Below are 14,335 nucleotides of genomic sequence, written 5' to 3' on the forward strand. Positions count from 1 at the left end.
ATTTTCCGTGGAGCACGTTCAAGGGAGTTTTTGTTTATTTTATTTTATTTTTATTTTTTTATTGATAATAAAACATTGAGACTTTCATTGTTCGTGTTTTTTTTTCTACCTTGTGATTTTCTGGCCGTTTGATTTTGCTAACTTTTGACATCATTTCTTTATATTCTTTTTCAAAAAAAAAAAAACTACTCTTTCGTTTTTTCCTGAGTTGCAAATAACAAATAGAGGTTACTTTTTTTTTCTTCAATATCGATGGTTAATTTGAAAAGATTTATTTTTTCAAGTGGTTAAATCAAACAATTTTCAAACTCATAGTGGTTTCTACAAAAATCAAAGTTTGTAGTGGTTTTTAAAAAATAAAAAGGAAGCTCTCAATGGTTAAAATAGAAAGAAAGAAAATCTGTGGCTAAACTGAAGAAAAAAAAAACTACAGTAGTTTTTATGGAATTATTCCAATTTCTATTTTTAATAACAATCTACCAGATTGCAAGCATATTCTTCTGTAATTCATATAAAACTTCAAAAATATCTCGTATTAATTTGCTTTTTTTACAAATTTGTCTTGCATCTTTTTTTTTAAACAATAACTTGATAAATTATACCATTAATCTTATTATACATATAATTAGCTAATTTCACTTCAATATATAACATAATAATACAAGCAACAAATGTTATTATTAAAAAAGTTATATAATTAACTGAAATAGAGATGCAAAAACTGAAGCTTAAAGAGCCAAAATGTAGTACACAAGAAAGTTCAACAGAAAATGGTGTACAATAACATATAACACCAACCAACAAACTTGGTGTTATATTGACATATGAAAAATGGGTACACGTCTATAAGAAGCATCCAACAATCAAAACCAAGTATTTCATAAAAATAACAATCAACAAATATAGGTAATTCTAGTCAAAATTATACCAAAAAGACATAGTCAAAGATGAAGCAAATGATACAAACACAACTATCAAACCAATAGCACAAAAAAAAAATACATGAAATGATATATATAACTAGAACGCCCATTTATCAGATTCATTTTTACCCGTTTGACTATCTGTCGACACCTTAAACGGTCCACTCGACCCAAACGGATCCGAATCATCAAACGAATACGCTTGACCATGATCATACCCCGCACTGCTGCTCATAGAATCAAACCTCGCAAAATTACGATCCTGTGTTGTGCTACTCTTCGAGTCAAACCTCGAGAAGTTGTTATTATCCTGTGTGGTGCTGCTCATGGAGTCAAACCGTGAGAACGTATCTCGTTTTGGTGAACCGCGATCCGTGGCACTGAATGAGTCGTATTGCGAGAAATTGTCGAAGAAGGAATTCTCCGCTCCTCCCCCGCTGTAACGCGGTGAGGTCCCGGCTCGAGATGCAGGTGATCCAGGGACAGAATCGTCAAATCCGAATGGACTCTTTTTTTGGAAGAAGGTGTTGGAGTGAGGGGAATCGGTTCTCCTTGGACTTGCGGTGAAGCTGCTTGAATCGAAGAAATAATTCTCTCCGTGTTTTTCGTGATCGGGTTCCTGCGAAAAAAATTATATTTATTCACAAGGGTGTAAATGTCATTTCATGACTCCTATGAAGTTTGACTTTCGCAACAAATTGCATTAAGATTATTTGCAAAGGGCATATACGTCATTTTGAAGGATGCCACTTCCGCGAAATAAAGTCGCATAAGTTATTTGCAAGGGTATAAATGTCATTTCAAGACTCCTACGAAGTCTGACTTTCACAAAAACTTGTGTAAGTTTATTTGCAAGGGCATAAACGTCATTTCAAGACTCCTACGAAATTAACTTTCACAAAAGAAAAGTTGCATAAGTTAATTCCAAGGGCATAAATGTCATTCGAGACTAAAAAGTTGCCATTTTTTGTCTCATCCAAAAAGGTGGACATGGATTCGCTTTGTCAATTGTTTGTGCAAAAGACATAAACGCCCTCATCATGAAAAATAGCCTAAAAAACTAAATGTAATGAGAACATGTGAGAAATGAAGTCACCTTAGTGGCTTCACTATTGAAGCCCCACACTGAGTCCACATCATCATTGTTGTCAAAAGTACCCCATCCTTGATCATCAAAGCCACTAAAAGGAAAACAAGAACATGGGTTTAGTTTCTATTTTTTTTATTTCACCAAATAAGGTTACATGCATTAATGCACAAAGTACAACCCCGAATACAAAAGGTACCTTTGAGTATCTGTGTCTGCATCAAAGCTCTTTCCGAAATGGCTAAACGAATCCTCCTTTGTTGGACTTTCAAATATTTTTTGTGCTGTGGGACTGCCAGCTGGACTTTTTGCTGACTCATCTTCATATGCTGACTCAGTCTCGAAAGGCTTCTCTGATTCCACATCAGCATTTGAATATGAATCCTGAGAAAAGTTATCCATTGGAGCCGACTTTTCTGGTTGAGATGTGGATTTAGGATTTGTAGGTCCCACAACATCAAATGAGAATCCTGTCATTACAAAAATATATTTAAATCCAAAATCTAATTACAAGTCAAAATGGGTAATTAAAAACTGTATTATTAAAACAATAATCTAATTATTTTTGAAAGAATGACTTAAGAGGTTGTAGTCATTTGAATAAATAATAATAATAATAATAATAATAATAATAATAATAATAATAATACCAACAAATTTCCTTTTTAGCTAATTTTTTATTTTAACCATTTGACACATCGGAGCTAAATAATTAACGTATTAACTATTAAACAATAATCCAATTTGTCAATTTTTTGTTTTATAAATAATTAATGTTTTAAATGTGATTTTAAAAACTATATCATTAAGAAAATAATCTAATTTTTTTTTCCCATAGAACGACTTAATAGGTTGTATCATCCAACTCATTCCACTGATTTCTTATTTAGCTATTTCCTATCTATTTATTTTAGCTAAACTATAAATCAAATCAACCCCTTTTTTATGTAAGAAAAAAAGTCAAACCTTCGTCTTCGAATTTATCCCAATCTTCATCCCACACTGCAGATATCTCTGGAACTCCAGGCTGCCACCCTTCAATAACAAAAAAAGGGCAAAATTAGATCATAATAATTATTATTATTATCATAATATGAAATTACTGAGGTTATTGCTAAATAAAGCATCATCATATGAAAGATTATACCTTGTGGAAGCTCAATAATTGCAGTTGATTTGACACTGATTCCATGCTTCTTACAACGTTCTGATAATGCCTTCAGTAGTTCCTCAAGATCCGATTGTATACGATCAGCTCGAACCTAGATCCAAACATATGTTTATCATGAACTTGTAGGGTGGGTGGGGTAGGGTAGGGTAGGGTAGGGTAAGGTAGGTGAACTTACTTGAAGGATGCCATCAGCACTACCACCCTGTTCCATTTTCACAAGAGCTTGATTCAACTCCATCTTTCTCTCCTATAAAAATAAAAGCCATCAAGAATCTCAATTCAAATAACAAAAAGATTTGTAATAATATATAAAGTTGGATTATTATTTTTATAGAATATGAAAAGGGTAAAATCTTTTACCTGAATATCACGGAAAGATGCCTCCTCGATAGTTAATTTAGAGGCCACGTCAGCCACCAGCTTGTATTTCTCTTCGTATTTCTTGGCAAGAGACTCTGCCTGAAATAAAACAATGACAATTTTTTTTAAAAAAAAATTAACAAAAAAGTAAACGAAAGATATAAAATAAGAAGACATGGTTTTTTTAATCGAAAAAATACCTCACGTTTATCAGCTAAGGCACGTTCTGTGATCTCATTAAGACGATTATCACATCTGCTTTTGTATAACACCTGTAAATATATAGATTATATTTATGTATGTATATAAATTTCAAGATAATTTATAGCTCATGATTAAAACAAATGCACAAAGACACGAAAAAAATAATTAGATAAAAATTGGTACTTACAAGGTCTTGCATTTTGTTTCTGAAGAAGGTCATCTTTTCTCTAGAATCAAGAATCAACTTCTTATCCTCAACCTTTTAACAACAATGAAAACCAGCCACAGTGAGCATTTTACCAAAATAACCACTCAACTGACGTCTAATGTTTATCCTAAATAATAATAATAATAAATCATAAATTCATGATTGACCACTTTTACCCAAACTCTCAAAACTAATTATTGCTGCAAGTTAAATTTGAAAATGCCAAATTAAATACACATTCAATTCAAACACACATTAATTCTTTGGTTTGAAGTTTTCTTCATGCCATGGATGTTGGCCATCTTAATTCTTTAGCTTTAGAATATGACCAATTATATAAAAATAATCAAATGTACATAAAATAGTTGTAATCACACATAAAGATACTTAAAACTCATCAACCCCGTTCTCCAAGAAGTTCATGTATCAGAAAACAAATAAACTGAGACAAATTCTCACAAATAAGACTAATAGCATAAAAATAAGAGTTCTACCACTTTTTCTGGTAAATGAAAAAGTACAAATCGAGTATTATTGATAAGATAACAATTCCAAAACATCAAAAACTTGAATTGAAGGTAAATGGAAAAGTAAAAAACTCAGAAGAAAAGTTTTACCACTTTTTCTGGTTCATTTGTGGAACGAGTTGTATGTTGATCACCATTAGTGAGATTATTTGCATGAGAAGTATCCATTGAGTGATTAGGTCCTTTCTGCTGATTATTATTATTATTATTAAATAGCAATGGCTGAGGACCAGTCATAGGAGGCCTCATTAAACCAGTATGTGGAGGCATTGGTTGACCACCAGGTATCACTTGCTGAGGTGGCGGACCTAAACAGGATAAAAACATATATATTCAGAATAATAATTTAGTGGTATCTAAATTTCAATTTTCATGGTTTATGAAAAGGTACATTTCATATATTCAAATTTCAATCAACCACTAATGTGCCCAATAATGGCGATAAAGGACTAGAAGTTTGCTAAAAAAAAAAAAGAAGAAATTTTCATGTTTTCAGACCACTATGATCATGTTTGGTTAATTTGGAAAAATGTTTGAGACTATTATGGTTTGATTGGAAAAAATAAAGTGTCAATCGTGAAAAACTTTATAAAGATCCATGCAATTAAAGAACCATATAAATAAATATGGGTTATATTACAGTTCTCATTCCAATCCACACATAAGGAATGAAAATAACAAAATGGAAGGGGCAGAATGGTCCATTCCATTCCATCATAGCAAACACTATTTTAAATTTTAAAATAATGAAATGGAATGTAAAACAATTACCAGAAGTGGGCCCCCAGTTTGGAGGTCTAAAAGAAGGATTAGGTGGACCAGTGAGAGACAAGAGAGTTTCATCAAGTAAGACATTACTAGGAAGTGTTGGTGGAAGGTTGTGGCCTTCTCTGTATCTTTCCATTAAATACAAAGCAATGCAGAATTCCCTTAAGGAAAGCATGCTGTCATTATCTTGATCAGATAAGTCCCAAACCTGTTTCAGAATTTCTGTGAACAAAAAAAAAAAAAAAAGAGAAAATTATGGGTTTTGTGTTAAACGAAAATATGTTATCAGACAGAAATAACATCTTTACTCCAGACAATCAGAAAACTGATTAAATTCAAGCTAGGGATAGGGATAGGGATAGGTAAGTAATTTTACAAATATCCAAATAAACAGTTTTCTTCTGCTTCTACAAATCTTTTTATTGATCCAAGTAACCAGAAAATCATAATCATAATAATTTTTACCTAAACACTCAAACATGTATATTGCGACTACAAGTCTGCAAATTATAATAATCAATTTAAACGCACATCCAAATAAATAATACTTGTGTAGTGTCATGTAGTTACCAAAGTTTTTCTTACAATTTACGCCAGATTGCAGGAAATAGCAATGTACTTACACTGTTTAACAATGATATCCATATGTAAACACATAATAGCAACATACTTACATTTCTTTACACTTAATAGCAACTCCATTGCAATTACTTATACTTCCATTTACAATAGCAATATGCAAAATGAAACTTGTAAGCATTTCACAAGTTTCATGTTATATATTGCTACTATCAGTAAAGAAACGGAAGCATGTTGATATTACATATAAAAAACTATGATACTATTATGTATAAACAACAAAGCACATTGCTTGTATTTATAGCAAGAAAAAAAAGAGTTGATACCTCTTGGTAGTTTCCAACTTGTAAACAAATTACGTGCCTGATCACCAGTAATTTTCCCATCTCTATCAGAATCAACTTCCATGAACACTTTCATATACTTATTAACACCTGCCCTTGTCATTTTTGGCCACTGAGGTTGTGACAACACATTTGGACCTTGTGTTTTCACCTCAGCTGGAAACCCAGACGACCCAAATGAATTGTTTTGAGTTTGAGTTGGACCCGGTTGACTCGGTCTCGGACCTGGTTGCCTTGTGAAAGCGGTCAATGCACCAAGAGGGTCAATCTTGACCGGACCCTGTGGCTCAGAAGTTGCGGTTTGTGTTGGATTGGATAAAGATTTTGAAGCAGAAAACACATCACCTCCAAACATAGCATCAGAAATGTTTCCACTTCCTAATGATGGTCTAGGAGTTGGAACACCGGGGCCCGCAAGACCTGACAGCCCGCCACCTGGCAGCAAACTAGGCCCACCACCAACACTAGGGTTTGGTCTCACTGATTGATTTTGGGATGGGAAATACTGAACAGAAGAAGGTGGGGCCACTGAAGAATTCGTAGGGACTTGTCCTCTTATACCAAAAGCTTGGGGAGGAATGGAATTGCTAATTCCAGGCTGCTGTACAGGAGGGCTTGGAGCCATTGAATTCAGTTGAGATGGAGGAATGGAATTGACGATTCCGGGCTGCTGTGTAGGAGGAGGACGTTGAGGTTGAGTCATTGGAGGGATGGAATTGATGATTCCGGGCTGCTGTACAGGAGGGCTTGGAGCAGCCATTGAATTCGGTTGAGATGGAGGAATGGAATTGACGATTCCGGGCTGCTGTGTAGGAGGGCGTTGAGGTGGAGTCATTGGATTGGGTTGAGATGGAGGAAGAGCTGAAAGATTTATCTGAGGAGGAGGGATTTTAGCTGAAGCGGGCCCATATAAGGCTGCTTTTACTATATCTGGTGTTAATTCTCTTTTGCTTTGTGCAACAGTTACAAGTTTAAGGGCATTATAGAATTCTTGACGCCCAAGGAAGCCAGTTCTATTCTGATCAGCATGCTGCCATATCTGTAATTTTATGTAATATATTAATATAATATACTAATTATACAAATATTCAAAAAAATTGATGAGAATTACGTTGACCCATATGAAAATAGAGTAAATTACAAATATGGTCCCTGTATTTTCGGATTTTTACCGTGTTTAGTCCAGAATTGAAGTCGTTTTCAAATTTGGTCCTTTTCAGGGTTTCAGGGACCAAAATCAGAATGAGAACTTAAAATAAGAATCAAAACTGAAAAAAATCTTATTTTTGGAGTAATAAATGTAAAAATCAGAAAGCACAGCGACTGTTTTTGTAATTTGCTCCAAAACTACTTGTTTGGTTCTGAGTCGGTTTAAATCTATTACCCAAGCCACCTATTTTTCCACATGTAAGTTAATACTAAGCTCAACTTTTTGTACCTAGTGCTGGGAGTTACTACATGGAATTAGTTTCCTATGTTTTTTAAATGTAAAAACATGTTGTGTTGCATTGTCTAGTAATATGATAGGAAAATAAACGATTTTCCACAATGAAATGTAAATAAGTGAATTTTGTGCATAACATCCCATTAAAGTTGCAACAATTTCCATTTCGGGGTATATGTATATCATAAATATCAAAACATATCATTTACTTTTGGAAATTTTCAAGATAAAGGTACCTAGTTGATAATTGTCACCTACAAATTAATGACAGAATTAGTAATGACCAAATATATGTTGCATTATTGAAGGTGTTTTAGACATCTATGAGACAGAAATTTTTAACCTACCTGAACTACTTTACGGGTATTACAGACTTTAACTCACAATAGGCATATGGGAACTACTTTACAGATCTTGCTATTCACAATAGTTTTGGGAGAATTGAAGGAAATGTTCCAATGTCTATCAACTTCGTTCCAGTGTGAAGAGGAAGATCCAAATGCACTTTTGGCCTACCAGTAACCTATTAACCCCTACATTCTTCTAACTTCCTACAACTCCTAGCTTCTAATTACCAGTATCACAGACTTTGATTCCTCACTTCTAATATTCAAGTTGATGGACTCTCATTATACTATTACTCTACAGTCAACTCAATTCATCCGCACTGTTCCTAGAGATGCTCACAAATCAAAATTCAGTGGAGAGTGGAGACCCAAAATGGCTTGTAACGGTTTATAGCACAAGATATGATACGAATTCTCCTTAATATTCAAGTATTCAACCATCTGTCAGACTACTCCTCGACTATAGAACGGATAAAGTATGAAATATTAATAGATTAGTCAATGACTACAGAAAGTGGATATCTAAAACCCCTTACAAATTCAATCGGGAGTTCAATACACAGAGATGTTGAATTTTAAGTACCTGAGCAAGCACTGGCTTAGGTAAATTAGAACCCTGAAAGAAAGCAACAGCTTCAGCTCCACTGATTCTTCCATCATGATCCAAATCTGCTCTTCGGAAAAGCGCATCGAATTGATCCATTCTCCGCTTCAAGTATATCGTCGATTTCCAAAATCAATTGAAAAAAAAAAAAACCACCGTCAAAGCGATTCCCAGATCAGTAAGAACATAATTCGAATAAAAAACCCCAATTGATAAGTGGAAGGATATGACAAGATCTTCAACCAGATCGCGAAAAAAGTACTGCGACACAAGAACTGAAATTATCTGCAGGGATCAGAAGGGTAATTTGGTGGATTTGGCAATCAGATCGAGAATCGACACAAGGAAAAAACGGGGACGGGGATTTTCTAGAAAATAGAAATGAAACAGATGTGGTCATGTGGTGTAATGTTGTCTGTTTTTTACCAGTAATGTGTAAAAGTAATGGAAGTAGAAATATGTATATTTACAAAATGTCCCCGTTTATTTGGAAAATGATTTTGGATGGTAATTATTTTTTCGTCTTTTTTATTTTTTGTTAATTTTATTTTTTATATATTTTTTCTTACATATTAGACCGTTACATGGTCAAATATGTATAAAAAGAATTAAGTTATTTAAATATAAACATTTTTTTTATAAATTAGAAAGGTTACCTCCGCTATGCGGGGGTCAGAAGCTTTCAATGTTGTTTCCGAATTGATAAATATGACAGACATAGAAAGTGCAAAGATGAAAAGTCCGGGCTTTGCCCCGGATAAAAAATGTAAAAGTTTTGACTGCAAGGACCAGAAGTGTGAAATGGCTAAAGAATTAAAATGGTAGAAATTAGCAACTTTTTAGAAAAGGGATCAAAGTTGTCAAACCGTTAAAGTTTTGTGGCCAAACTTTAAATATTAAAAGGTTCCAAAAAAGTGTAAAAATATTGATTGCAATGACCAAAAGTGTCAAAATGGGTAAAGAATAATGAGCAAAGCTGTCAAAAAACATCCAAATTTAGTATTCCTAACTTCCAACAATAATACAGGTACCAATTCTGCCAAAAAAATGGGAAGTTGAATGGAACCCGAACAAAAGGACATGAATAAATTAATTAAAGAAGTACAGGGACCGGATATGTAAATCAAGAGACCAACCAAACCTGGACAAAGTATGCCAAGTTTACTCTTCCTTTCTTCCACAACTTTAATATATACTAGGTGGGGACCCCCGCGTTGCGGGGTCGGATACGACAATTTTTTTCCGTTGTTTGTTCTTTGTAAATGTCATTTGATCAACTATTGATAAACACAGAATTCCTAAATACCCTGTAATGAAGAACACACAAATCAATTTTTCTGACCAAAATACTAAAAAAAATAGATTTCAAAATAATCACAATTTTAGCTGCAACTTTCCATCTGACCATAGCAGCCTATTATTATGAAAAATTGTCTAAAATATCCCTTAAACAGCTTCAGTAATAAAGTCATAAAATAAAATAATGTTTCGGTTTAATAAACAGGTTGCATATCTTTTAATAAAATAGTCTATTATTACGATCAGAAGTTCTATGGGAAAAAATTTCAATAAAAACAGGAAATATTTTTTAAATTTGAAGTACAGTGCTATTCACTGCATCTATAACCTAAAAATGGAAAACTAATCAAAATGACAATGCAAAAAAAAGGAAAAGAAAAATAGGTACAACTTCAAAGTACATTGTTATTTAGGGCATTTTAGTACAAAAAATAGAAAATATACCTAATGGCAATGTAGTTAGGTTTTTGGAAAAAAGAATCAAAAGAAAAATGGAAAAAAAAAACGTGAAAATTCAAAGTATGTCGCTATTTACTGCAATTATACAAATGCTTCCATGTCACATGCAATATTAAAACAAACAATTATTAAAAATGAGTAGTTGTAATTGGAGGTCTATAACAAACAAAATGATAGTATTCGTTTAAATTTAACAAAAAATAAAAAATGTTCCAACCTTGCAATTATAAATGTATAAATGCAAAGTTCATTGCTATTTAGAGCATATTACTCCTAAAAATGGAAAATGCACCATTAGCCAATGTAGTTAGGTTTTTGGAAAAGAAAAATCAGAAGAAATTATTAAAAAAAAAAAGGGAATTTTTTTTAAATTCATAGTACATTGCTATTTACTACATTTACAAACTAAATATGGAAATATTTAATGTCATATAAGTGTCAAATATAGATCATATGCCTTATTTTCCAATTGATTATCAATGAAAAACAATAATTTTTAATTATAACCCTCTAGTTAACTGTCCAAGTTACATGGTTGGAACTCAATAGGGGCTTAGGGGGACCATGGTTGGAACTCATCATGCCACCTTTCTTGTCGATCATCCTAAAAACCACTTGTTAAATCAACCGAGGATCTCCCCATCAGCAGATCATCTGCAAAAAAATAAATAAATAAACTTGTGCACCAATGGGAACAGGGAATGTGAGATTATGGAGGAAGCCATTGATGTTACATGTAGAAATAATCAAAAACTATTTATTATCTAATAAACTACGAAATCAGCAGGAATATCCAGCCGAGCAATGTTGTCGCCTCGAAAGGACTTGGCACCTTTTGACTTTGAGTCGGTTTTCTACTATTCGCAGCTGCTCACAAACTTCTACGATAGCTTTGTAATTTCCATAACTGCCAACAGTCTTAATCAAAGGGATACACAACACAAAACCATACATTGTAAAATCATGAATCCACAGACCTAAAATTCCCAAGAAATGCCTAAAAATGTTTAAATGAGAATTTAAGAATTTAGCATATTCATAGGACTTATCATATAAGTTGCAAACAGTTCAGATTGATATCTCTTACAATTATGTGGGGGAAGTGTAATATCATCAACCTACAAAAGAACATGAAATCATGCCAACCATTAGATAACGGAAAACTGTTTCATACTTAGATTACATTGTTATAATTAGGCTAAATGTTAATAGCAGAATGTTGTAATAAGAGTTAAGAATGAAAGAATGATGATATAAGGAACAAATCAGTAGAATCACATTGCTAATTGTTGCACCTAACCCTAACTATGAATCTTAATTACCCCTTAAAATACCCTCTATACAGGGTCTAGGAAGGTGTCAATTTTTGTTTACCCCTTCCATCCATCCATCTACCTGCATAGGAACAACGCAAATATCAACACAAACATTTTTGCCACTAATAGTAACATGATAGTAACAAAGAGATTGAAGGGCATCGATATGAGGTTTAGAGTACAATATTGCAACAGGAGAATATCAAAGTAGGATGGTATAATTGGTCGTACCGGTGGCTCTGATACCAACAGCAATAGTTTGGTAAACCTATAACAAAATGAAAAAACCAAAAAAAAGTTTGCATTCTAACACCTCTTTTCCACCTTCTTACCAATAGCAATACAATATTTCTGGTGTTTTACGATATTGTCTTCAACTAACTTTGTTGTTGAATTAAATTTTGGGAGTCGTGGAGGAGGTGGCATCATTCCATCGGTCATCAAAATTGGAATAGGTGATTCCATATTTGTACTACTTTTGGAATCATATCCATTTGAAATTGATTTTCCAGCTGGCTTCTCAGCTTTTTGCAAAAGGAGCACCCATTTCACCCCTGTAAAAAATTATATTATAAAATATAAACCCTAGAAGAAAAATGAATTAAAAATAAATTATACCTACTGCATGTCTAATGCATATGAGACGTTTGAATCTTCTTCATTGGAAGTGTTCTTGTTAAGGACAGGAGATTGTGCAGGATCAGGTATTGAGTCATCAGATGTAACGCTTTGTTGGTGTATTTGTTGTTGTTGTTGTTCAATCTCATCAACTTTTGAATTGTTATTTGCTGCTTTAAATCGTAATTTGTTTTTAAATTTCATTTATCTTTGACAATAATGTTAAAGAAAAAGTCAAAGAGTTTACCGCTATCTTTAGAACCAGTTGATATTTGTTTACTTGACTGTAAATGGATTAGATTTTGTTGTTGTGCTGACGTGGCAGTGTTGGGACTTGCTAGCAGTGCCCCACCCAATCCACTTGAGCTTTGGGAATTAAACTGTGAACATATTAACATAACAACAACATCATTTAGTTAAAATAAAAATAATCTAAAGAATTACAAAATATGAAATATGAAGGAGAAACCTATTGTAGAAGAGGGTTTTGCTCTGTTGAAAATTACTTATAAGTTCCTCAAGAAATAGGCGGCATTCCAGGAAGGGTGTCGCTTCCTTGTTGTTGTACTTGTTAGAATCTCTGCAAAAATTTCTTCCTTTGATCTGGTGCTATTTCAGTTTGTAACACTAGTCAAAATAGGTCAATAGACAATCACATGTGATTATGCCAATCATGTAATGTGATTATGTTAACCTAGTAATGTGGTAAGAATGTTATGTAGTTCATGATAAATTCTAATACAAATATGAACTTTCTTTATGATACAACTCAAAGTATACGTCCATACGATTCCAAAAATATAGAGAACGTCTGAATCTGACTTCGCATGAAGAAGTTATGATAACCGAACACTATACATCTCTATAATAAGAGAAATTTAAAATATAATTAGAATTAGTTATTTAAGTCTAAAATAGAGTTGTAGTACTCGTAAATACCTACGCGTGCATATAAAGAACGTCAAAAACGGAGTTCGTATGCAAAAGTTATGGCCTTCCGAAGATTCAGCTTTCAGAAACCCTAAGCTAACTAAATTCACGACGTGAGCTTTATGACACTCACGACGTGAGCTTTATGACACTCACGACGTGAGCTTTATGACACTCACGACGTGAGGAGTCATTTTGCCACATTTCGGAATCTAGAAGGTGTGACGAGGCTGCGAGGGGATAGGATCCAAACTCACGACGTGAACAAGGTGTTTTTCACGACGTGAGGAGTCACATGGCCACCTTCCGAAGCTAGGGACGCAAATGGCTAGTCTACGGGGTGATCATGCAAGACTCACGACGTGATCCTTATGACACTCACGACGTGAGAGTCCTAAATTCTTACTATAAATAGCAGGTCCGACTTCAGCTATTCCTTACACCATTTCCTTATCTCCTCTCTCCCTTGCTAAAGCCATCTTGCATCCCGAGCCCCGACGATCTTGCACGCTGACCGTTTTACTTAGATAACATAAAATCACGCTACTAGGGTGAGTTTCACGGCCCCACTTTCTAATATTTCGGAGAAAATGCATGCTAGTCATTGTATATATGTTATTATTATGTCTATATGATAGTATATAGTTATGATAATCGAGATATGATTGTTCTAAATATAACATTTTGAATACATACAACTATTATTAACTTATCATTATGTTAATTTACTAATGTAGATCTTGAGTTATACTTAGGATTCTACATATATGTTGTGTGCAATATAATACCGAAGTAATATTCGAAAGTTCTAAATGTTAAGTTATATAGTATGTTGTTATTGTTAGTTTTATGTCAAGATAAAACTTGGTATTGTTATTGATAGTTTTATGTCAAGATAAAACTAGAAACGTTATATGTTGTTATTATTGGTTTTAGGTCAAGATAAAACCTGGTTTTTACTTCAAGATATAGTTGTTATACTGCCTAAATATTATGAAGTTAATGTTTAAAAGCAAAGTCTAGTAACTTAAGGTTTTAGACATGAAGATGCTTTTGTTGTTACAGCTATAGGAAGCCGTCAAAGTCTACATGAGTAATTGTATTCATCAACTAAGATTGGGGATCTTAGCGGAAATCCTCTTAACTA

The 14,335-nt window shown here is 33.4% G+C and overlaps 1 protein-coding gene across 1 annotated transcript; it reads right to left on the reverse strand.

The window, feature by feature from the left end:
* Positions 1 to 860: 860 nt before the first annotated feature.
* LOC145085922 (Calcium-binding EF hand family protein) lies at positions 861 to 8,965 on the reverse strand. The gene is made up of 13 exons (XM_079023614.1): positions 8,546 to 8,965; positions 6,154 to 7,210; positions 5,252 to 5,470; positions 4,571 to 4,788; positions 3,933 to 4,004; positions 3,742 to 3,813; positions 3,542 to 3,640; positions 3,357 to 3,428; positions 3,158 to 3,272; positions 2,977 to 3,045; positions 2,210 to 2,480; positions 2,020 to 2,104; positions 861 to 1,542 (listed from the first exon to the last, which is right to left on the reverse strand). The coding sequence occupies exons 1-13, from the start codon at positions 8,663 to 8,665 to the stop codon at positions 1,021 to 1,023; spliced, it is 2,991 nt and encodes a 996-aa protein (XP_078879740.1). The 5' UTR covers positions 8,666 to 8,965; the 3' UTR covers positions 861 to 1,020.
* Positions 8,966 to 14,335: the final 5,370 nt, after the last annotated feature.

This window comes from Lactuca serriola, chromosome 2, assembly GCF_051521515.1.
Source record: "Lactuca serriola cultivar US96UC23 chromosome 2, Lser_US96UC23_V15, whole genome shotgun sequence".
Lineage (NCBI taxonomy): Eukaryota > Viridiplantae > Streptophyta > Magnoliopsida > Asterales > Asteraceae > Lactuca > Lactuca serriola.